Source organism: Eleutherodactylus coqui, chromosome 6, assembly GCF_035609145.1.
Source record: "Eleutherodactylus coqui strain aEleCoq1 chromosome 6, aEleCoq1.hap1, whole genome shotgun sequence".
NCBI lineage: Eukaryota > Metazoa > Chordata > Amphibia > Anura > Eleutherodactylidae > Eleutherodactylus > Eleutherodactylus coqui.
In genome coordinates, this window is record NC_089842.1 from 87,303,976 (window position 1) to 87,326,370 (window position 22,395).

The window sequence follows — 22,395 nt, forward strand, 5'->3', positions numbered from 1 at the left end:
TAATTGTGGGATTTTCTGTTCAGTATAGAGCTGCAAAACAATATGAAAAGACCTAAAGGGAACTGAACAGAGATAATCTCTAATTTAAAAGGGTTGTGTCAGTCAACCCTGTCCTATAAGTCTGACTGGTGGGGGTTTCACCACTGTGACCCCAAAGTATCCCAGGAATGGGGGTTCTGTGCCCTTTCTCCTCACTACGAGCTCACTGCAGCCCCTCAGTGAGGAAAAGATTGAATGGAGCGGTGGTTACACATGCCCAATGCGGCTCCATTCGTTTTCAGTAAGCCTGCTGGAGATGGCCATGGGCTGGTACTTGGCTATTTCTCTCGGCCCCATTGAAATGTCTGGAGCGGTGTCACACGGATGTCACAGGATGTTTTCAATGAGACAAGAGTCACACAGGATGCACAACTAATATCCACATTCAACTTCACTCTAGTGAGCTGCAAAATATACAAAGCACATATGTCTGATGACTTTTGCAGCACCCGGTACTAGTGACAATAGAACACCATAATCTGGATTTATAATGCCTTTAGTTTCTGTATTGTTCTAGAGCATCTAATGTTTTACCTTTTTGGCCTTCTTTCTCCTTAGGTAATAGAGGAAGATTATATTCACCTACAGAGGACAGTTGCCAAATTTACTGTATCTCAAGGAAGCTTCACATGAAATAGGTAAACTTAGTAGTGTTTAAAAAAAAAACTGATTATTCATGGAGATACCTGTTTAAAGAAGGTTTACATTACTGCAATAGCAATTCCCAAATATGGTGTTACTATTGAATGTCCTATAGCAGCCGGAGTAGGGACTTCCTTGACGCCACTCTACTGTTAACCTACAGGGTGTGATTGCAAGGTCAAACTAGAGTTTGTTTTTAGTCTGTAGCCACTTAAGTCTGCATATGAGCTGTATATATAGAACTGTGGGTTTGAAATCAATAATATATGCAAAGTTGCTGTATTTGTATGCTCTGGCAGGGCATATGAACGTCACAGTGTGTGCCCCACTTGGAATCCCCTCTATGAGCCATAATGGCGAGCCGCCTTGTAAGAGCTCTCGCTCTAGCACGCTGAAGCCATTCGTATAGTCAAATATACGATTGCCATTTAATTCTACATTTTCTTTGAAGTAGACGAGGGAGGGGGTATGTCTTGCTGGCTGTGGCTTCCTACAAATAGTTGTTTGCCGGGGGCGCTGATGGATGGCGGCTCTCATCTGTAAAGGGTTGTCTGATGAGGAGATCCCTTTTAAGATGCATTTATACACAAATGAAATTGCTTGCAACTTTGCTTTTCTTTAGGGCTCCTTCATATAAGAGTAAGCGCATTTGCGCATGCCTAAGTGCTGCTTTTTTGCACATGTATTGGTGTATTTTTACTGTACTTTTTCCATCCACAGGGCATGTTCATTTATGCATAGCACACAAAGGGCTTAAAATGGCAGATTTTTTGAATCTGTGCCAGATGTGTTCTTTTTGTAGCGGAGTTATGCAGCATATTGCGTATTCATTTGCACACCCATTATTAAATTCTATGGCGATCTTTGCGCAGAAAAGCAGTAAATGCACGTGCAAAATACTGAAATATGAATGACATCAATGTGTTGTATTTTTGGGGTATTGTGTGCACAAATACGTCAGTCTGAAGGAGCTCTTAAAGAGGCTTTTCTGGGACTTCAAAAAAATTGTCAGCGGCTCAGAAATGTAAAAACTAAAGAAAAACACTTACTTGCTGCAGCGGTGCCTAGTGCAGCACTGGAGCCACAGTGCTAGGAACTCAGCGGAAGCCGGTGGGTGATCATGTGCGATTCATTATACATGTGACACTCTGCCAATCACAATCTTCAGCAGCTATAGAAGAATCGTCCCGGAAGTCTGTGATTGGCTGAGCAGGCAAGTGCATGATGAATGTCATGTGACTGCTCACCAGCCTCTTCTGGCTTCCGAGGGGCAGGCATCAGTCCTCGAGCACTGGGTGGGTTGCTGCTGGAACAGGGGAGTATATGGTTTTCTTTATTTTTATACCTTTCTGAGCTGACATTTTTTTTAAGCCCTGAAAAGAAAGTTATTTCTTATATTTTTTTTAGAGATTCTCCAGTAATGCACTCCTGTCTAAAATAAGGTCTTTTACTTGAGGTCCGGTATCTCACATGTTTGTTCTCATTCTTCAGGTCAAATTTTCCATTCCAGAACCTTCTCCTGGTTAACTGTGCTACACACCCTGCCAAGAAGGATGGAGACACAACCTCTGCGGTGCTTCTACCAGATAAAGGATGATTTCCAGGGTGGGACTTATGGGACTAAATGGACTGCCAGTCATAGGATATGGGAGGGTGGGAGGCCTATTGTTGGAGGGCACACGATTTTATGTAATTTGGGTGACGCCTAAGTGCCTTATTGTTTTTATAACTTTTTTGATTTTTTTTCAGGGACTGTCTGAGGGCTTGGGAGGGCTGCTCAAATATATATTCAGTGTTTTTGGTTTTTTTTTATAAATATATATGTCAAATAGCAATTCTTATTGTAGCTGTACAGTAAAATTATATGGTCTGCTTGCTAGAAAGACTTTTTTTGTTCTTTTCCCCCACATTAATAGAGTTTATGTATAATAATAATAATTAAAAGAAGCAAAAAAAAAAACCCTTTCATCTCTATGAGGAGTATGGGGTTTCCTTGTAGCATGGATACCTGGATATGAATGAGGTATTGAAAATGTGGAGGGATTCAGGCTTTGAAGGCTTATGAGATGATGTATGAAGCAGATGTACTGTGGTACTATTGGTAAGAGATGTAGGCAAGAATAGATGCAGCCGTCGACTCCAACCTGCGGTTCTCCTCCCAGCGACAGTTGGAGGATTAGAGGTTGTGGCAATATTATTAATCTAGAGGATCAGCAGATTTCATTGGGTAATTTCCCACATTAGATCTGATCTACACAGCAGTTTTTGCAGAAGCAGGAGTCATTGCATGACTATGACTCACAGGTGGCTCAATGTCACCTTGTACACCTAGTCATAAATTGTTGGTTCATTGGAACTACTGTTTTCTAATTATTCTTAGCTGTATCCAAATTCATGTTAAAGCATGTCATAGGTACATAAAGCAATAGGGTCCTTGTACTGGAGCCCCCAAACCACCTCCAAATGGAAGGGATCCTGCTACTCAGGATCTGCTATTAGTTACCCTTGACAAGCCAATGCTGAGGGTCCGGATTTTTATAGAGTTTTCGAGCATTAGGCTGAAGGCATTATGGAGGTGCCTGCTCTCAGATCTGGACGCTTTCTCTCAGGTGGAACAGACCTGTCAGTAAGTTTGAAATAGGGAAGGTCTTTAAGTGCTCTTTTGTATTATGGCTTAATGCTTGATGTAAATGGGTGGTTTGAGATTAGAAAAAATGGGATTCATTTTTTTTTTTTTAAATCCAAAACAGTTTAAGGGTGCATTCACACTTAACATATTTTGCTGTGGATCCATACCAAAATCTGCTATATTTAGTGTGGTTTTTGCCACGCATTTCACCCTTTCAGTTGAAGGGAAGAAGTATGCTGCAGATACGCAGTAAATTCCGCTGCAAAATTTGCATCAATGGTGCAAATTTTGGTAAAATTTTTGGTGCAGATTTTCCACTGCAGAAAATCCATACCAATTTGGCTACATATGAACGTACCCTTACTCTTGTATCTGTGGGCTAAACCTATAATTGCAGTTCATCAGTATTCAACTGCGCGGGAGAGAGAGAGATCCTCCCCCGCATGGTGTAATCAGTTACTCGAAAAGACCGATGCTCGCTTGAGCATCAGCCTTAAACGAGCATGCTCGCTCATCTCTAGACACAACCCATGGATGAACGTGGCACTGCTTCCAAATAAGTAGATTCTTCAGTATTATGACGGCAATAAATGTTAAAGAAAAGGCGTGAAATGTAGGTGTTATTAAAGAGCTGGTCTAAAAATGTGTTTTCAGTGGTTGTAGGATGCAAATTATAGAAGAAATTTCATTGTAATCCAGGCAAACATGCTATAAGAATAGGATTGTGTACTAATGATTTGCACCTTCTGCTATATATTATATTATAATATATCAGTACTTGGGGTGGAAGCATTACTATGGATGGCGTGACTTAAGGAGGTTCTCCAGCTAAATCTTTTTTTTAAGAAAAATCTGATTAATTAGGCATGTTTAGGTTTGAGTGCTGCCATACAGCTCTTCTCCTCCTCTACTATCAGCACTGGGAAATCCATATGTAAGCTGAACATTGGCATCATTGCTAGGAATATTCAGCCCAGCAGCTACACTTTATTCAAAGCTATTGTCAGGCAGCACATTCCTACCAACTAGTCGAGCTCTGGTTGGCTTAGATGGCATAAAGAAGGCTTGGATTTAGCCAAGCCAGAGTTTTCTATATCACCTAGGGTAGCGGTTCATGGTGAAAGTGTGGCACAACCTCCAGTGTTTCCCTATGAGGAAAAAAGTTATAATGGAAAGAATTCCCATATGGATTCTAACTCTTACGATCATTTCCAATTGGGAAACATTGAAAATATGCAATGGTCACAGTAGCTAATGAGTTTTAAAAAGTTACCATGGAGCTCTAGCCTTAGTGACTTAGTAGTAATCATAAGCTGAACTTGTAACTTCTAGCTGCCATACAGTTGTGGTGAAACTATGTCCCAGGGTATATCCGTAATTCTACCAACACAGCTGGTGAGCGACAAAATGTCTACCTCTACTCTAGAGGACCCTAAACGAAAGAAATACTTTGTATACAGATGTGTAAAGGGCGGGTATTATATATATATATATATATGTTTTTGTGTTTTAGTCCGATGTGGCTTGATATTCCGTTTGGGTATTTAAATATCATTCCTATATATATTTATATATATATATTTGTGAAGCTTTGGGATTTTTGTTTTATATTTTGGTAGGTTTATGAATTGATGCTCTTCTGTGTCGAAAAGGGATAATATCCCCTATAAGATATTTTCTCCATATATATATGCCAAAGAATTTTTTTTTTCAAAAAGTTGTAAATTGCAAAAATGTCACCAAAAAATTAAAGTACTTTTTTTTTTTTTCCTTTGACTTGTGTGTTGTGCGTGATTTTTCTTTCCACTCCAGCTTACAATACAGCAGACAATAAACGGATTTGTTTCTCTTTTTCTTTATTGCTTTTCTCTGTGATTACTGCGGCTCATCCATTTAACTCACAGATACAAAAAAGAAAATAATAAGCATCTGCTTTTTATTTCAGAATTTTTTTTTCTTCCCTTATCTCCCCCTCCATAACGTTACCACACACATCTTGACAGAACACTGGATGGGGAGTGGTAATAGCGGATGTTGAAACATCGATACGCATCATAAACTGGACATGGTACACAGGTGACACTAGGAATGCTGGTTGGGTGAATGTGTTTGTGTTTGCATTGACTTGACAGATTGAGAATATTGAGATGCACCCTTAAAAATATTAAAAGGGGAATGCATTTTTTTTTAATGCCCCATAGACCTGACAGGAGATTGCGTCTGTTGTGGTCCATGAGCTAGGACCTAGTTGATTGCTCACTAGAGGAGCCACAAGTGCCCTGTCGAGACCGGGAACCTCTTCAGCACCATTTTAACTGTGTTCTACATAGCAACCAATCGGATTTCTTCTTCCATTTTCAAACGAAGCTCTGAAGAATGAGAGTTGGAATCTGATTCATTGTATGGACAACTTCTCTACTTTTTTCCTTTGTGCTAGGTTTGATACATTTTCCCCAATGTTCTACACAGGACACTGTTGGAATTAACAGTATGCCCCTTACAAGTTAAAAAAAAAATTGTTGGGGGTCCAATCTGTAAGACCTCTTTTAGATGTTTCCTTTTTAAAGAATGGCTTTATGATAATTGTTTTAGATGGATTTCCTCTTTGAATGGTCTAGTGGGAGAAATTTATGAAAACTAGTGCATCAGACAAAAAAGGAAGAGCCCATAGCATACAATCGAGATGCTGCTTATATGTTTCAACTTAAATTACTACAGTGAGGTTGCCCATAGCAACCAATTAGTTTACATCTGTCCATATTCTAAACAGGATGTAACATTTTGAATACATTGATTGCTATGGAAACCTTTGCACACCGTTGCATTCTCTTGCATAGCAACCAGTGCTGTGTTATAAATTATTATAGAATGTGCTGCTATGGATCAGGACTAAGGATGAGCGAGTATACTCGCTAAAGCACTACTCGCTCGAGTAATGTGCCTTAGACGAGTATCTCCCCGCTCATCCTTAAAGATTCGGGTGCCGCTGCGGGGGAGAGCGGGGAGGAACGGAGGGGAGATCTCTCTCTCCCGCCCGCTCGCTCTCCTCTGCTCCCCGCCGCGATTCACCTGTCAGCCGCGGCGGTCCCCGAATCTTTATGGACGAGCAGGGAGATACTCGTCTAAGGCACATTACTCGAGCGAGTAGTGCCTTAGCGAGTATACTCGCTCATCCTTAATCAGGACACAACCAGGGACATTAGCCTTTACATATTCTCTAGGGGTCTCGTGTATAAACGCTAGACCAAACTGAAAGTGGACTTTTTGCCAATTGCAACCAATCAGAGCTGTGTTTTTTTTTTTTCTTTTCTTCTTTAACATAGATTGGGTTATTATAAGGTAAAATCTGATTGGCTGGTATGACAAAAGCCACTGCACTGTGACAGAACTAGTTTTTATACATAAAGCCCTATAGAATTTGTTGTATTCATTAGTTGGTGATGGTCCAGGTGACAATTGCAACATTCTTAGTTAGAATCTTTACATTTATAGTGTAATTCTGTGTATAAGGACTTTTTAGATCAATATAATAAATCTGAGTAATTTCAGGAATAATCAGATTACTGATTTTACTTTTCTAAAGTCAGTTTGTCCTCCTTGCAAACGGGCAGCAGCTTGGCTCCACCACATCGTCAGACATGCAAAATTGTGCTTGCAGCTCTGGATTTAGCAATGTCCAATTCAATATTCATACAAGAGAACGAAATGGAAGGACTTCGCAAAATTTTGTGTAACTTTTTGAGTTACTAAAAGGGGTCTCTGTAACTTTAAGGCTATGATCACATCTGTGCTGTGAGCTCTATTTTTCTGCTCCACTATGGAAGAAATAAAACAGAAACCACTGGCCGAAAAGAACCATATTATGAGAGAACGGATTGGTGCCAGACGGACCCTATTGACTATAATGAGGTCCATTCGGTTTCCGTCTAGCATTTTACTGAACAAAGGAGCAGCATGCTGTGATATTGTGTCTTGGATTTTCACAGAAATTAGCAACAGAATTTCCGACGCCGATTGTGAAAATCGCCTAACAGTGACAGCCTGTCTCAATATTTGAGTAATAAAAGTTGGACCAAGAGATCCTTTCTAACTTTTGAATGAAATGAGCTACAGGACCAGTTGCAAGTACCCATATGGCCGAGCCACTGAGCCTGTGTAAACAAGGTGACTGTGGGTCTATCATTGTGCTGATCTACAGGGCTGCTGGAGGTTGGACTGCCACCCAATCAATGTATCGATGGTCTAGCCATTGGATAGGTCATCAACGTTAAAGTACCTGACAACCTTGTAATGTATCCCAGAAAGGTGCAGAAGGGAAAAAGTTCAAGAATTTCCTTTATTCACTATGCCTTTGTTTTTGTAATTGAGGGGATGACTGCCTCTTCCTAATACTAGAGAGAGTGGAGCTTGAGCTAAAAAATTGCCCCTTACTCTCTATTCAATTAATGATTTACTATTCAGTCACATTTTTTCCTGTTGCTTTTAAATGTCAAACTCTGCCTATAGTTCTGTGTGAATCAGCTCAGCATAGGGATCAAGATGGGGATTGTTGTGTAATGCATATAGAATTGTAAGTAAGAGCTCCACGTTTCAAGAGGGTTTCCATTTTTATGTAAAGAAAGCTTATTTTAATCTAAAATCTGTAGATATTTTAAGCCTCAATCGACTTTAGCCAAGAATGCCTCCAAAATGACCTGGAAATGCCTATTTTATGCAGACTTGCACAATCTATGCCCCTTTTGAGGTCCACCCTGCTTGGCAGCTCCATGATAAAAGCACAAGTGTGTTGGCAGGTCAGTTCTTGCTGTCTGTAAATGGCTCATTACAAGATGGTGCTGTCAGCTATAAGAGCCCATTCACACGAGTGTATTTTCTGTTCATATTTTTTACGGATTGATATGGAAAACACGAACCCATTGAATTAAATTTGTGTATTCAGACTTGAGGTTTTTTTTTACGGACTCGTGTGCATAAAAAAAAATTGTAGCATGTCCTATTTTGGTCCATATTAACGGACCAACATTTCCATTTACAAGTTTACAGGTGCGTAAAAAAAAGCAGCATCAATGTTCGGTGCAGGTTTTTGGGGTTTTTTTGGAGGAGGGGGGGGGCAGTTGCACATGATTTTCTTCGGGTTTTGACAAGACTGATCTCACTTGAGCCTTTTTCTGTTTTTTGGACTGAAATTGCAAACACCTGTGTGAATGAGCCCTAAGACTGCAGCAAACTTTAATGATTTAATAGTTGCAGTGCAAAGGAATACCCTTGGATGGTACGGTACTATTGTATCTGGTCACCACCGGAAGTAGGGGTGCTGACAAGATGTAAATGGTACTGCAATTTACTTGAGATAGAGACTGTGTTTTGGGGCTGTTTTTGTTTAATTGTACAACCCCATCATTTTTGATTCAATTTTAAGTAGGGGTGGAATGAGGGTGATTTAGATTCACGCATTAAAAGTCAGAGGCCCATTAATAACATTTATAGCTGTGATACACTGAGTAATAATGGGCCCTCAGGCACTGCTAGAATCATTATTCAGACCCTAACTTTAGATAAACTCTGCTCATTTCCCATCTAATTACATTGCATTTCCCAGTTAAAACCGATTCACAATATTGTAGTTTATACACCAGCCGACAACGAATGCTCCAATGCGTCCATAGATTCTTATGCGCCCATCCTTCGGCCATAGCCATGAATTGTGCCAAATGATACATTACAAAATGTGATCCTTTACATTTTTGCTTGATGTTCTACCCAAGATCCCTTTAACTATGTAGATTTTGTTTCATTCAAGCCGACAATTAGAAACCTAGCCACTAGGGACTCTCCCGCATACAACCATTACACTCTGTACTTAAATGAAGCTTGCTTCTAAAAACTTGTGTGAACTAATTGGCAGTAGACTTTTTTTTATTTGAAGATGATTGCTGAGATCCCTTCTGCAAACACCAAATAAATGTGCTATGTGAATGTGGGGTTCACCTGTGTCCCAAATAAACACATACTGAAGTGCTTTAGTAGAAAAACAGACACTTGGCAACTTCTCTTCACCCCCTGTTATTCTGTAGTACCCTGGCACCATGGAGAGACTCCTTCATCCCCAAGGAGTTCAAGCCACATTTGACCTTGGGTTGACTTGTACCTCAACAGTCTATGTGATATCTTTGGTGGTATGATGACCGTATACAGATGTTTGAGCCATATGGATACACGCATATATCAGCTGTGGGCAATTACATTGATGGTGTATTTTTTCGAGACAATGCACAGGTCAATACCGCAGCAAAAAATATTCAATAAAAGGAAGGATTCCACCATAAATGAATGTGAATATTCTGCTCTTGTGGCAGCATTGCAAGTGTCTGACTTCTAGAACTGGAAGCCCTGTGAAGTCCAACGCCAATGGTGTCCAACTAGTAAGTCCAGCTGCTGAAAAAAAAAAACTATAGCTCCCAGCTTACAAAAACAGACAAGCCAAATGAACTTATAAAATACTGGTTTTGCTACCACTGTATCATCGTAAAAATGTTAATTCTTACATATTCTCCTTCTAGGTAGCTTTCAGGATGAAGGGGTTGGTGCAACACGCATTTTGACCCATATAGTTATATATATAATATATCTATATATATAATGTACATTTAGATATAGTTTCTGTTTAAACATCAACTCTAGCTTTGTTGAGCAACTGGTTTTTCTTGGGATATTTTGGTGGCTGCTGCTTTTGGTCGTTTGTCTTCTGTTTGACCTCTTCTTCCTACTGAAGATCCCGGACAAGGTGGACTATACCCGCACCCCTCTGCCTCTGAACTGCAGTCGCTCACATCTGTAATTTCCAGGTCTGAGTCGGATTCTGGCTCTGGTTTCCCTTCAGGCTGCTCTACTCTGTCTCTTCTCACTGCCCCTGCGCCAACTAGCTCTCCACTTCCTCTCAGGGGCAGTGGGTGAGAATTAAGGGTTGCACACAGCCTTTGTGGTATAGTTGGTAAGATGGTGGTAGACCTGTCCATTGACTCCCCTGGAATTAGGGAGACAGGAGGAGGGAGTTGGGAGAGAGAACTCGGATAAAACTGCGGTGGATATAGGGAGGTGGGTAACTTCGAGCCAGTTAAGGGGAAAGTACTGGATAGGTAAGGGTTGAACCCCCAGGTGTAATCAGGAAATGGGGTGTTTCGATTGTAGGGGGGCAACATAGTTGGAGGCTTGGTGTAAGCGGAACCTATAAGAGAATTGAGAGAAGTCATATAAATGAGTGAAAATGTACGGTAACTAATAGCAACCCAAGATTAAATACATTGGAAAAGAAAAACTGGTATAAACACTGTGCAGCACATTTATTGTGTGTTCTAAATAGTTTTTGCAACTCGCTTGACAAGAGGGCGTGGCTTAGTGCTAAAGGCTGTGGCTTAAATGTACCAATGATGTATCATATTGGCATAAATTAAGCCAACCAATAGGTGGGGTAAAGTTAGTAAAAAATGTCTAAAGATATGCCACAGTTATCGTACAGCACTGTGAAGAATTTGGCTGATTTTCAGACTTTTTAGTCTAAGTTTATGCTGTCTAAATATTAGACAAAAATAGTAAAGCTGCCCCATTTTGCCAGTTCTCCATTTTTCTGATACAGATGTCTGCTAAACAATTCTGACTCCTTGCAATCAGTACTAGAGAGATTTAAGTTGAGGACCTTACTGCTTACTGACTATAAAGTAAACTCAAGCTCTATGCAAAAAGAATAATGCTCCCCCACAGCTGCTTGAGGTTTATTGGGTGCAGCAAACCAAGAGTGCCCCAAATCTCTTTCAGTCCGTATCCATATGTTTTGGAATGTGCTTCACGGGAGATTAAAGAAAAGATGTCAGTTGAGAAGTGATTGCCACTCCCAAGAGTTCCACACAAAGTACCAATTGCCTATGAGAATAACGTCCGCACATTTTGACCTATCCACTTCCAAAACCATCTGTCAGCTGCAATACAAAGGCAGCAGACAGGATATAGCAAAATAAAGCTTTGTCAACAAAAGAAATCTGGGTACGTCCCTTTTATTGGACTCCACAAAGGCATAATTAAAACGGCATAAACACAATCCAACATGGAGAGTCAGCTGCCTCTGTATAAGAGATGACAGATGGTTTTGGAAGTGGACAGGTCTAATTGTGAGGAAGCTATCAGCATAGAAGACTGGTACTTGTGTCCAGGATGCTTGGAGTGGTGATCAGTTCTCAACCGACACTCTATTCTTTAATCTCCGGTGACGTGCGTTCCGTAATGTATGAATAAAATTGTATGCAGTAAGTTCCAGGGCTCCTGCTAGTGGTGGCCAAAAGCAACCAGGAGTTTATTCTACTAAATGCAATCTGGCTTGGTTTTCAATTCCCAATCATTGCTATAAAGACCTGTATAAAGGGTCGGACATTGATCTGCAGGAATGCTGCCATCCAATAGGCAGAGGTATTGTTCCATCTTCCTTATTTGCATATATTTACTAGAGGAGCATGCATGGCCTTATAAGTCTCCTCACTCACCTCCTAGGTGCTCTCCTTAAGGAGAGATGATTCCCCCTCCCAACCCAGATAATTCACTGTGACACATCAAGAGATGCCATAGTAAGGGGTATCTGAACTCAGACCTCCATCAATACCCAGATCCCAAGGCCTAAACCTCCTTCCAACATTGGAACAGTGATTTGAACAGAACTAGGGTTCAAATTTCGTTAATTAAGAAATCTGTAGGGGCTTGGCCTCCCACTAATAGCATCTTCTGATATGTCACTGTGATTTGTTTTGTGAGCAATTGTAGGAAGGATTCTTTTGTTTCTACGGCCTTGTTCACACAAACATATATATGCGGCTAAATTAGCCGTGTTACAAAATTGCAACGTTCTGAAGCATTGGATTCCAATGTATTCATTCAGATTAGTGATTTTTACGTATTTGAAAAAAATTGCGCTGGTAATGATAGGACATCAGCGACCAATTTTATACAGCACCTGAAAAGATAGGTCTTGCGCTATCTTTTGCCGAGATACACTAAAGGCTCCCATAGGCTTCTATGGGAACTGAAAAAAAGGAGCTGGAGGGAGTTTAGTTACATCCAATGCTGGGAAACAAAGACAGCTGGCTCTATTTAAGCATTAATCATTCCTCCCAACTGAGGGATTTCTGCGCTGCAGCATATTTTTTGCCAATACCTCACAGCCAACCAAATAAATAGACAAGAAATTGTGGCTAAAGCTTGGGAGTTGTTCGCGGCTATTCTTCATTCATGCAATTTTTAGCTGCGATCGGCTGAGCGCAAAAACGCATACAGTTGTGTGAAGAAGGCCTAAGTCCCATACTAAATAACACAAAGACAATGAGCTAGAGAAAATAAATCTGGATTGATAATACAGGGTGTATAGAAAAAACTGAAACAGACTTCATAACATCGTGGCATCTGCTTGTCACCATCTACATGTAACCTTACCTGAGCTCAGGAAAGGAAAAGCAGCTTCAAGGCGAAGCTTTTCTGTCTCTGGAGTAGAAAGAGGACGATCTAGTAATGGAGGCCGACCAGTAGTAGAAAAGAGAGACTGCAAAGCCTGGAAAGTAGGATACAATTATCGGTATTGGCCCACTTCCCTGTGTTATGGTGCATTGTATGAAACCTGACGCTTAAGGCACATAGTCATTACATCTCCTAGTGAGCCTTAACCCTTTTCAATCCAATTCGTATCCTGGTTTTCCTAGGGGGCTTACTGTTTTTCTGAGGTTATATAATGTCACTATATGCTGGCTAAAGCCAGTACTGCATGAGGTGACACCTTGGATAGGCTCTGACAGCAGAGAGGCTGGCAATATACAGTAAGAGAACCCCAACGGACATCTTCCAACATCGGAGCTGTATAGCCTTAAATCATAATGTCTTCAGACGGCAGACAGTGGATTGGAAAGGGTTAAAGGAGTTACCCAATAATATTTAAATAGCATTTTTATAATTGAGCACTAGACTATGTAATACCTAGTATAATTTCAGAGAAAAGTGTTGAGGGAAGGGGTCGAATTGGTTTTCCAATGGATATCTATGGACCTACTTGACATTTGTATTACCTATAAGGGTGTTAATGGTGGAAGAGATGTTCCCATAGATAAATATCCCATTCCTGATATTCTCCCTTCATTGGCTACCTATAACCCCATCCTCTATAGCAGCGATATGCACTTGGGGAGATATGATTCTGCATTCTACCGTCCCATCTTCTAGAGCAGATGTATCATGATACTATTGGTATAGGTTTCATCCTACCTCAGGAGTGAAGGGGTCATGTGAATGTGCCCCAGGAAAGGGGTTCTGTCCAAGAAGGAGTGAAGAGTTGGCCATGTCCAGTAAAGGATAGTTGACAAGAACAACTTTACTAAAGTTGAACTTGTAAGTAAAGCGCTTTCCCTTAGTCTTGTGCAGAATTCTCTTGTTGTAATAATATCTGGAAGAGAAATGCGTATAAATCTATTATTAATTCCATCATCATCTCAGCCATAAATGACCAGAAAGATTTTGCAGGTCTCTTTAGAAGTCTTACATTTTCTTACATTCTCCTGTCTGGTCTACACTTGTCAATATGATTTCTTTGTTTCTGTGACCTATTCTTCAAACCAAACATAGGCATCATATAAGGAAACCTGGCCAGTTTTAGATGAGCGTATTGTAACACATTCGTATTACGGATGATATTACAACCATTTGTTATCAGTATTTGATCTTTTTTTGCCTCCGTATATGTTTTCTACTGGACAAATACTGATCCGTATTACAATAATAATAGCAATTCGGAGGCAAAAATGGAGGAAATAGGTCATATTACGTTAAAAAAAACAAACATGGCCATTAGTGATGAGCGAGCATACTCGCTAAGGGCAATTGCTCGATCGAGCATTGCCCTTAGCGAGTACCTGCCCGCTCGGGAGCAAAGATTCGGCTGCCGGCGGCGGGCAGGGAGCTGCGGGGGAGAGTAGGTAGGAATGGAGGGGAGATCTCTCTCCCTCTCCCCCCCCCCCCCCGCTCCCCCCTGCTGACTGCCGCAACTCACCTCTCACCTGCGCCGGTAGCTGAACCTTTTCTCCCGAGCGGGGAGATACTCGCTAAGGACAATGCTCGATCGAGCAATTGTCCTTAGCGAGTATGCTCGCTCATCACTAATGGCCATGTGAATAGATTTACATTAGCTCCATATTATGGTCCACAAAACATGGCCAAAATACAGACGTAAAATACACTCATCTGAAAGCAGCCGAAGGCCTCTTTCACACCAGCGTCAGCTAAAACATGGTGGTTATCAGAGCGTTAAATCGCGTGTACGAATACTATGCCGTGAGCAAGTCGCAGCTGGTATTCGCAAGTAGGCCTCTCCCCCTCCCGCATCCTTTGCCAGCCAGCTCCCATAGAAGTCTATGTGAGTCACCGACGTTGTCCTAGCTTTTGATGGAGAGCAATCTCGGCGTCAAATCTTATGACGCACAATTTTTTAGATGCGTCAAAAAATTGTTCGTCTAAAAGAACCCATAGGTTCTTCTAGATACGATTTTTTGACGCACCTAGTCTTTGTCAAAATGATGCTCCTGTAAGAGAGGCCTAAAGGTAGACTGTATTCTACAGTTCTTCTCAAGATTCTAGACAATGTGTACCTAGTACAATGAGCTGATCACAAAGTGTTCTCCTGCGGAGCCCTTCAGCGATCAACTGTATTGTGTGGTAAAACTGGGAAGTGAGGCCAGGCTCACATGAGCGTAATTTAATAGAGTATTAATAGGGCAATGTATGCACATAATACTTGGTGGATGGAGTCAATGAAAGTACATTGATTTTCATTGATCCATTGACAATTGCGTATATACATATCATATAATACATACGTAAAAGAAACGCAGCATGTTCTATTTTACCGCATATTACATGTGATAGAGCCCTATTGTTCTCTATGGGGGCGTAATACGCTGTACATACACAAGTACATTGCATATGTGTGGCAATGTTGCTAAATGACAGAGTTGGAAATGAAAAAAAAGAAACAAGGAAGACTGCGCAGGACAGCGTGCGGAGATATGCTATCATGTGCAGTCCAAAATCGCTACTATGTGAGGCGATAGGCCAGACTCACAAAGCGGTAAATCGCTGCATTATACACACAGCATTTTACCGCGCGCTCGTGTGAGCCCAGCCTAAATATTCAATGTCTGTGCAGCGCCACCACTGGAGAAACGAAGCATTACATCGTTCCCACTCATACCAATACCAGTATCAATGGGTTTTTACATTACACAGGATAGGAGGAAGTCTTTCAGAGTGAGAGGTGCTCCTTCTAACTTGTCTCCACTCTGGCTGAGATGAGGAACCTAAATAGATGACCCCTCTATTAACTGAGAGTTCCCTAATAAGGTATATTAAGGTGGGTTTTCATAAACTGAATAACTCCTTTAATGATTTGCATGTTCTATTAAACAGATATACTAATTGGAATCTTGATGAAATCCATTATATTATCACACTGTATGCTTTGGGGGAACACATTGCTGGAGATTTCATTCCTCTGTAGGTGTAATAGAATCACTCTGTGATATATCAAGGAGATTTCATTCCAATAGAACATATTACGTTGTATATCGTGTAATGTATGTATAAAGAAAATGAGATGTATAGTAGCTGCACATCCACACATATGACCCGTCCCCTCCTCTCCAGAGAGACTCTGCAGCATTCACAGGGCAAGCATATCACCCATGTGTTAGGCCAGAGAAGATTTTTGAAATTAAATGTCAAAAGTGATTTTTCGCCAAAGGGATGAGGATCCTCCTCCTCGCTTCACCCACAGGACCACAGGGACCGTCTGGGCTTGAACCATATATGAACATTCCAATATCACAGTGAGCAATACAGCTCTTCTGTACATGGCTGCTGTTCTCATTCTGCCGTAGTCTATTCCAGTGTATAGATGTAGCAGATCTGAGGTTTTCATTTAATACGAAGATAGAGTTGTTGATAGAAAATACTAATGATAATCATTTTGCAATAAAATAAAAGTTTCCAGCTTTCCCAGACTGCCAAAGATGAGGAACTGCATTGAATTCAGTGTAAAAAATGGTAGGAAGGCTGAGATTATAGGAGGCACTACACATTTCTAAGGGACCTTTTACACAAGCAGGATGCACCACAATATGTGTGGATTTTGATGCGGAGTTGAAAATGGCTTAATTCTGCAAACAACTCGATATCAAAATCCACACGTAGCTGCAGATTTTGGTGCACATTTCCACAGTTGCAGCTTTAGTTGACTGCAGCCTTGCATCCTTTGGTCTGTGTGAAAGGCGCCTTAGTGACTGTGAATAAAAGATGGCTTCAAATGGCTCCTATTACTTAAAGTATCTGCACGTTCAGATGACTCTTTGAAATAAGTTGCCATGTATGCACATGCCCAATAATACTATTTCTGGCCATTATATGACTTCTACCCTGCATTTATAACCAGCTTTTCACTCTGCATCTCTACCTTTCTTCTATAAAGGCACCCTGATCCAGCTTAATGGATCTGAAATAAGTTTCTTTTGTGGCAAGCGATGGAAATGAGGGAGAGGGTACAAATTTGTTATTTTAAATATAGTCTCTGCCCCCTTAGTAAGTATTTCTAATTTCCAAGTCATTAAAATATTACTATTTTTTATTAAGGCTTCTCTATCTAAGAAAAGTCTAGATTGTGTCCTAATAGTGAAAACCTTGGACTGTCCTGTCCCATGTATTAAAGGGGTTTTCTGATTTGGACAACCTGTTTGTTAGGAGGCCTCACTGATAAACTGATTGCAGTGTATTCTATTGCTGGAACCACAAAGATAAGCCTCAATCTATAGGGAGATCTAGCAAGTGTTCCATTTCACTGCAGCACTTCCACAGGAGAAATGAAGCATTGCACAGTTCTCATTGAATTATCTGTGTAATGTATGAACATGTTAGGGTCCTCCGGGTGAAGAGATGCTTTTTATAGCTAAACTCCACTCTTCTTTATAGGTGATATTTCTGAACAGAGGACCCCCTTGATCAACCCCTGTAACATCTACTGCGTATATTCAAAACAACTGGATTTTATCGTTAAAGGGTTTTTTTATGATCAAAACTATTGGTAGCCTATCCCCAGGATAGGTCACTAATAGCAGATTGGCAGGGGTCTGTCACTTGGAATAACTTGCTGATGAGCTGACAAGAAGATGATATGGATGGCTGCAACTGTCAAGACATAGTCCATAGTGTAGTGGCCTAGTTTAGTATTGCAGTTCTCTCCCATTCACTTCAATAGGATAGAGCTGCAGTTCTAAAGTGGGCTACTGTTCTACAGATGATGATTTGGTAGTTCTGTCCATCCATAGCAGCTTGTCATCTGCTGACCAGTGAGGTTCCTGAGCCGTGAACCCATGCCATGCCAATCTGCTCTTGATAACCTATCTTGAGGATAGGTCACCAATTGTTTTGATGTTACATAACCCTTTTAATGTACTTGGTTGGGTGGAATCATACCTAAGTGCTCGACTCAATTTGTCATAGTTCATGTGAGGTTTGCATTTACGTATACCCCATAACCGAGCCACTTCATCAGGGTCCTTGATAACAAACTCTCCATAGTCTCCTTGCCAGGCAATGACATCATGATATTCCTCTTTCTGAAGAAGTTCTAGAATAAAGTGCCAGAGCTGGATTTGTCTGGAGCCCGGGCTGGACTCCGGCTTATAAGCCCAGTCAGGAAAGGCAAACCCTGGAATGAAACAAACAAAATGGGGACTGTTGAAACAGCACTAATAAAGCTTATATTAGTATAATATATTAATGGGATTATAAAGTAGTGATCATGGTGGCGAGAAATTTTCTGTACTTCGTGTCAGTCAACCCTGTAGTTTGTCTATTCGCAGCCTGAAATGGCTAGTAACCAGTAATAACAGCTTGCATTCAATTACACAACTAATGAAGATAAGTATTGAAGTTATCCCAAAATCCTGATATCAAGGGAAAAATGCTAAATAAAAATCCAACAAAGAGGAGAATAATTTTGCAGAATGCAATTTCTACCTTTTCTACAGAACTCTTCTAAAGTCCAGTTTGCTGTCCCAGAAATGAGTGGGGTTTGGTAGAGAAACCAAACTGAAGGTTGCTCTTAAGTTCTGGTCTCAACATTTTGGGGCTGTATATTTGGCACGCAGACTTGAATAAAGTATATACCCAAGATGTATGCTATTATATGCTTACATAGTTGCATAAGTGCGGCACTTTTACTTTTATACTTTTGTTGTATAGCAAGTTTATACTGAAAGCAGAAGTCAACTACACTTTTCAGTGAGGTTAAAGCAAAGGTGTTCTGTCTAAAGCTACGCTGAAAAGTTACTCCTTTGACACCTGTTTGGCTAAAAGAAGTCAATGGGCACATTGGGGTATACATCATGAGAATTTATGCTAAATATGGCACTCAAACAAAGTGTAAACAGAGCCTTACTTCATCTCAGATAATTGTAGCAATAACAGAAAAAAACCCATAAACAACTCCAGGGAAGGGGGGGGGGGGGGGGGGGGACTAATAAAAAAGAAAGATATAAACAAATTAAATAAATGAATAAGCATAATCATATAAATAATAAATAGTATTACATTAGTAATTCCGCGCTGCGGAATAAGTTGGCGCTACGCAAATAAAGATGATTATTATTACATTAATAATAAATGATCCAAATAAAATGTAACAGTAATAATAATAATAAGTAACTGAACTCTAATAAGGGAGACTTAGAATATGTTAGATTTTTATGTCTAGGAACATGTTAAATGTATATAAAACTATAATAATTATTATAAATATTAATATTTATTGGTTCAATATAGCATATTATGTCTTATTATGCAAATGTTTCCCTTGACTTGTAAAGCACTGCGGAATATGTTGGTGCTATATAAATAAATAAATATTTATTGTTATTATTTTTTATTAATACTTGTATTACCATTATTAGTAGTAGTAGCAGATGTAGACTTTATGATGGTAGATTCACGATTTTGTTGTTATTCATTTACAATATAGTAGCAATAATAACTATAATTTTAAAAATTACATTTTAAAATGCTCCCTTTTCTAATAACTTTATCATTATTATTCCCTAGTTATGAATAATAATTATTACTACTACTATTACCATAATTAGGATTTTTGCTTTACTATTAGCTTATTATAGTTAATTATTACTACCACTATATAGTTCTCACTAATCATGAGTATTAATAGACAAGTCTACTTATATATTGTTTTATAAATACTGTTATAACCCTTAATTAACCCTTTGACATCCAGGCTGCTGTCACTTTGCCAGTAATCTCTCCCCATCTCTGGTATAATTCAGTCTTCCATCATCCTTTCTTCCCTGTCTCCAGCTCTATCCATGCTCTGTGATACCTCTGACCCTTCTCCAATTATTGTTTATTTTCAATTCCCATTTCTATCTCTCCTCTTTCATGTTTCTGTTTTTCTCTCTTCTATTTCGATCTTATTCGATGAGAACTTCACTTCTGCAGCGTCCAATCCAAACATCACTAAGTACAACCCGTACAGGGCGCCTTCACTCACATCATTCGGGGATATTTCGTTGCAGGTGGAATTATTGGCAATCTGCAAAACTATGTTTTACCCCTAAAGATTAAGCTATGTGACATATTGGTCACTATTGCACCTCTGTGTCAATACTACTGTATCTCCCGATTACTCTGCCCTACAAGGGAAAATGCATAGAAATCATTCACAACACACAGACTGTAGACTAAGAACATGATAATAATTTCCATAATTGAATAAGACAACATAATAATACAATAAGGACATTGAACATTAACATTTGATGAGTGACAGACAGGTAGAGATAGTTGATAGATAGATAGATAGATAGATAGATAGATAGATAGATAGATAGATAGATAGATAGATAGATAGATAGATAGATAGATAGAACATAGCTACAGTACATAACTGTATTTTAATTAGTAAACACCAGTCAGTCTTTATCGCTTGTACAAGTACAGATGTAGCAGCGTTCATCTGCTTTCTTATTTTATGCATAGAGATTCTCAGTTACTAAGCTATGATTATGCAGTAGGGTTACCTGCACTCCCACCAAACCCCGTACAACAGACACATCGTTATATCACCACCATGATAGTGCGAAGTTACAAACTCAGCTGTACTACATTGACAGATACCCTACCATAATCTGCATTAATCCTTCCTAATCACACTGACACCATGCTATTCTTTCTTACTTCATACATTTCCCACGTCTTGTGCAAACGAGCAATTTACTTTTACAAGTAATTCATTTGGAAATTTTATTCCAATTCTAAGAGTTGTTGAAATCACCGACCTGGGATCTGGGAGGGGAATGAGAGGAAGAAAAGTTAAAGTAAACGCATGTAAAAGTTTGGAAGAGTCCCATTACTTTGATTTAAAGGGGTGAAGAGTATTTCGGTGCTTGTACATATAAGATTGCTGGAAGTTGTAGTTTCACAATTGGAAAGCCACGTCTTGCCGAGGGGTTTGAGTTTAGAAGATAGAGCATCTAATCTAAAATTCAACCATTTCTCATAGCGATCCAGATAATTTCACCGAAGGTTCCTCATAAGAACTTCTCTGTTATAATAATATACCCCTATGCTCCTCTACTAGCCTCTTCTACTTTCTCAACCACATCTACGGTATAGATTTCAGCATTCCTGTTCTGATACCGGGACTGTAATTTTACTTCTCCTGTCTCCAACAATACGTCTCTGCTGAACCTCCCGGTAATAGTTTCCTAGCTACTTTCAGTAAAACTGTCACACCAAAAAAACAAAAAACTCGAGGGCAAAATATAGCATCGTGATCTCTTGTTAAAGGGACAAAGAATGTAGTATTGGAAAAATCGTGTCCTTTTTCAATCATACGTGACACTATTATGTTAAAGTGACTCGGCCAAAGTTGCAACAAGCAAGTCGCAGTAGGAAGGTGTAGCTCACGCCCTTTGAAAATAATGAGCAGGTTCTACACACCGCCTCACCATACGACACCAATACAATCTCCACCTCCATACATCTTCTTTCCTAACCAAACACAATGAGGATATGCTTGGTGTCCCACATGAAGGTACATAGTCAGATAGCAATGACATATATAACAAAACTTTTCTGATAAAACTAGCAACACTGACATACCAATATAATTCAATTAGCATATATTACACATGTATATATGATATACATTACGTTAAAAACAGATAGATAGATAGATAGATAGATAGATAGATAGATTGATTATGAATTAGATTTGCGACATGCCATCAAGGTAAGTGCACACGTATATGTTTGTATCAAGTTACCTGGAGTCCAAAGAGCAGGCATAGAAGGAGTCAGTAGAATATCAGACACGCAGCTGCAATCCATGCTTGAGTCTGCAGACAGGGGTAAGAGGGAAAGAAAAGGGGGGGAAAGGGCAAATAAAAAGGAGAAGAAATGGATGAAGAGAGAGAAGAAACCCGACTTGGAAGACGAGGCAGGAAGGTTTGTTGATTTGAGGATTAGATGAGAGTAACAGAAGATCAAAGAAGAAGCAAGGGAGAAAATAGTTGTCACAAGCAGAAGAATCTCAAAGACAGAAGGAGAAGAAAAAGAGTTGAAAATGACAAAATGCGCAATACATGAGGAAGTGAAGATGAAAGTCATCCAGGCAGGAGATCCAGGGGGTGGTAAAAATGACACCAGTAGGAGTTAAAGGAGAAGTAGGAGTAAACAGGTGAAAAGCAAGTGATGAGAAAATCATAAGCAGATGGACCAGGGATGATAGGGCATAAACAGGTGAAGAAGACGTGATAACGGTGAGAAGAACAAGAGTTAAAGATTAGAACCAGGTGAGGAAGTGAAGGTGACATAGGACAGAAATGGGAAAGGAAGTTGAGTTAATAGATGAAGAAGAAGATGATACGTAGTAACAAAGACAGTAGGGCAGCCAGTAAGGAAATGCAAAAGTGAAGGAGAAGTGAGGGGAGCATACAGTAAGGCAA

At 39.9% G+C, this 22,395-nt stretch overlaps 2 protein-coding genes across 8 annotated transcripts in view; one reads left to right on the top strand and one right to left on the bottom strand.

Moving 5' to 3' along the window:
• ARHGEF1 (Rho guanine nucleotide exchange factor 1) overlaps nucleotides 1-5,086 on the top strand; it is a 94,220-nt gene extending 89,134 nt beyond the window's left edge. For all 7 annotated transcript variants that reach the window (XM_066607115.1, XM_066607114.1, XM_066607116.1 and 4 more), the window contains 2 exons: nucleotides 598-677; nucleotides 2,173-5,086. In XM_066607115.1, the coding sequence (XP_066463212.1) occupies nucleotides 598-672 (75 nt within the window). In that variant the 3' untranslated portion in view covers nucleotides 673-677; nucleotides 2,173-5,086. The remainder of the gene's footprint in view (nucleotides 1-597; nucleotides 678-2,172) is intronic.
• Nucleotides 5,087-9,987: 4,901 nt separating this feature from the next.
• On the bottom strand, nucleotides 9,988-21,780 carry ERFL (ETS repressor factor like). The gene is made up of 5 exons (XM_066609395.1): nucleotides 21,715-21,780; nucleotides 17,852-18,086; nucleotides 13,601-13,778; nucleotides 12,782-12,896; nucleotides 9,988-10,535 (listed from the first exon to the last, which is right to left on the bottom strand). Exons 1-5 carry the CDS (start codon nucleotides 21,776-21,778, stop codon nucleotides 9,988-9,990), a joined length of 1,140 nt encoding a protein of 379 aa, XP_066465492.1. The 5' UTR covers nucleotides 21,779-21,780.
• Nucleotides 21,781-22,395: the final 615 nt, after the last annotated feature.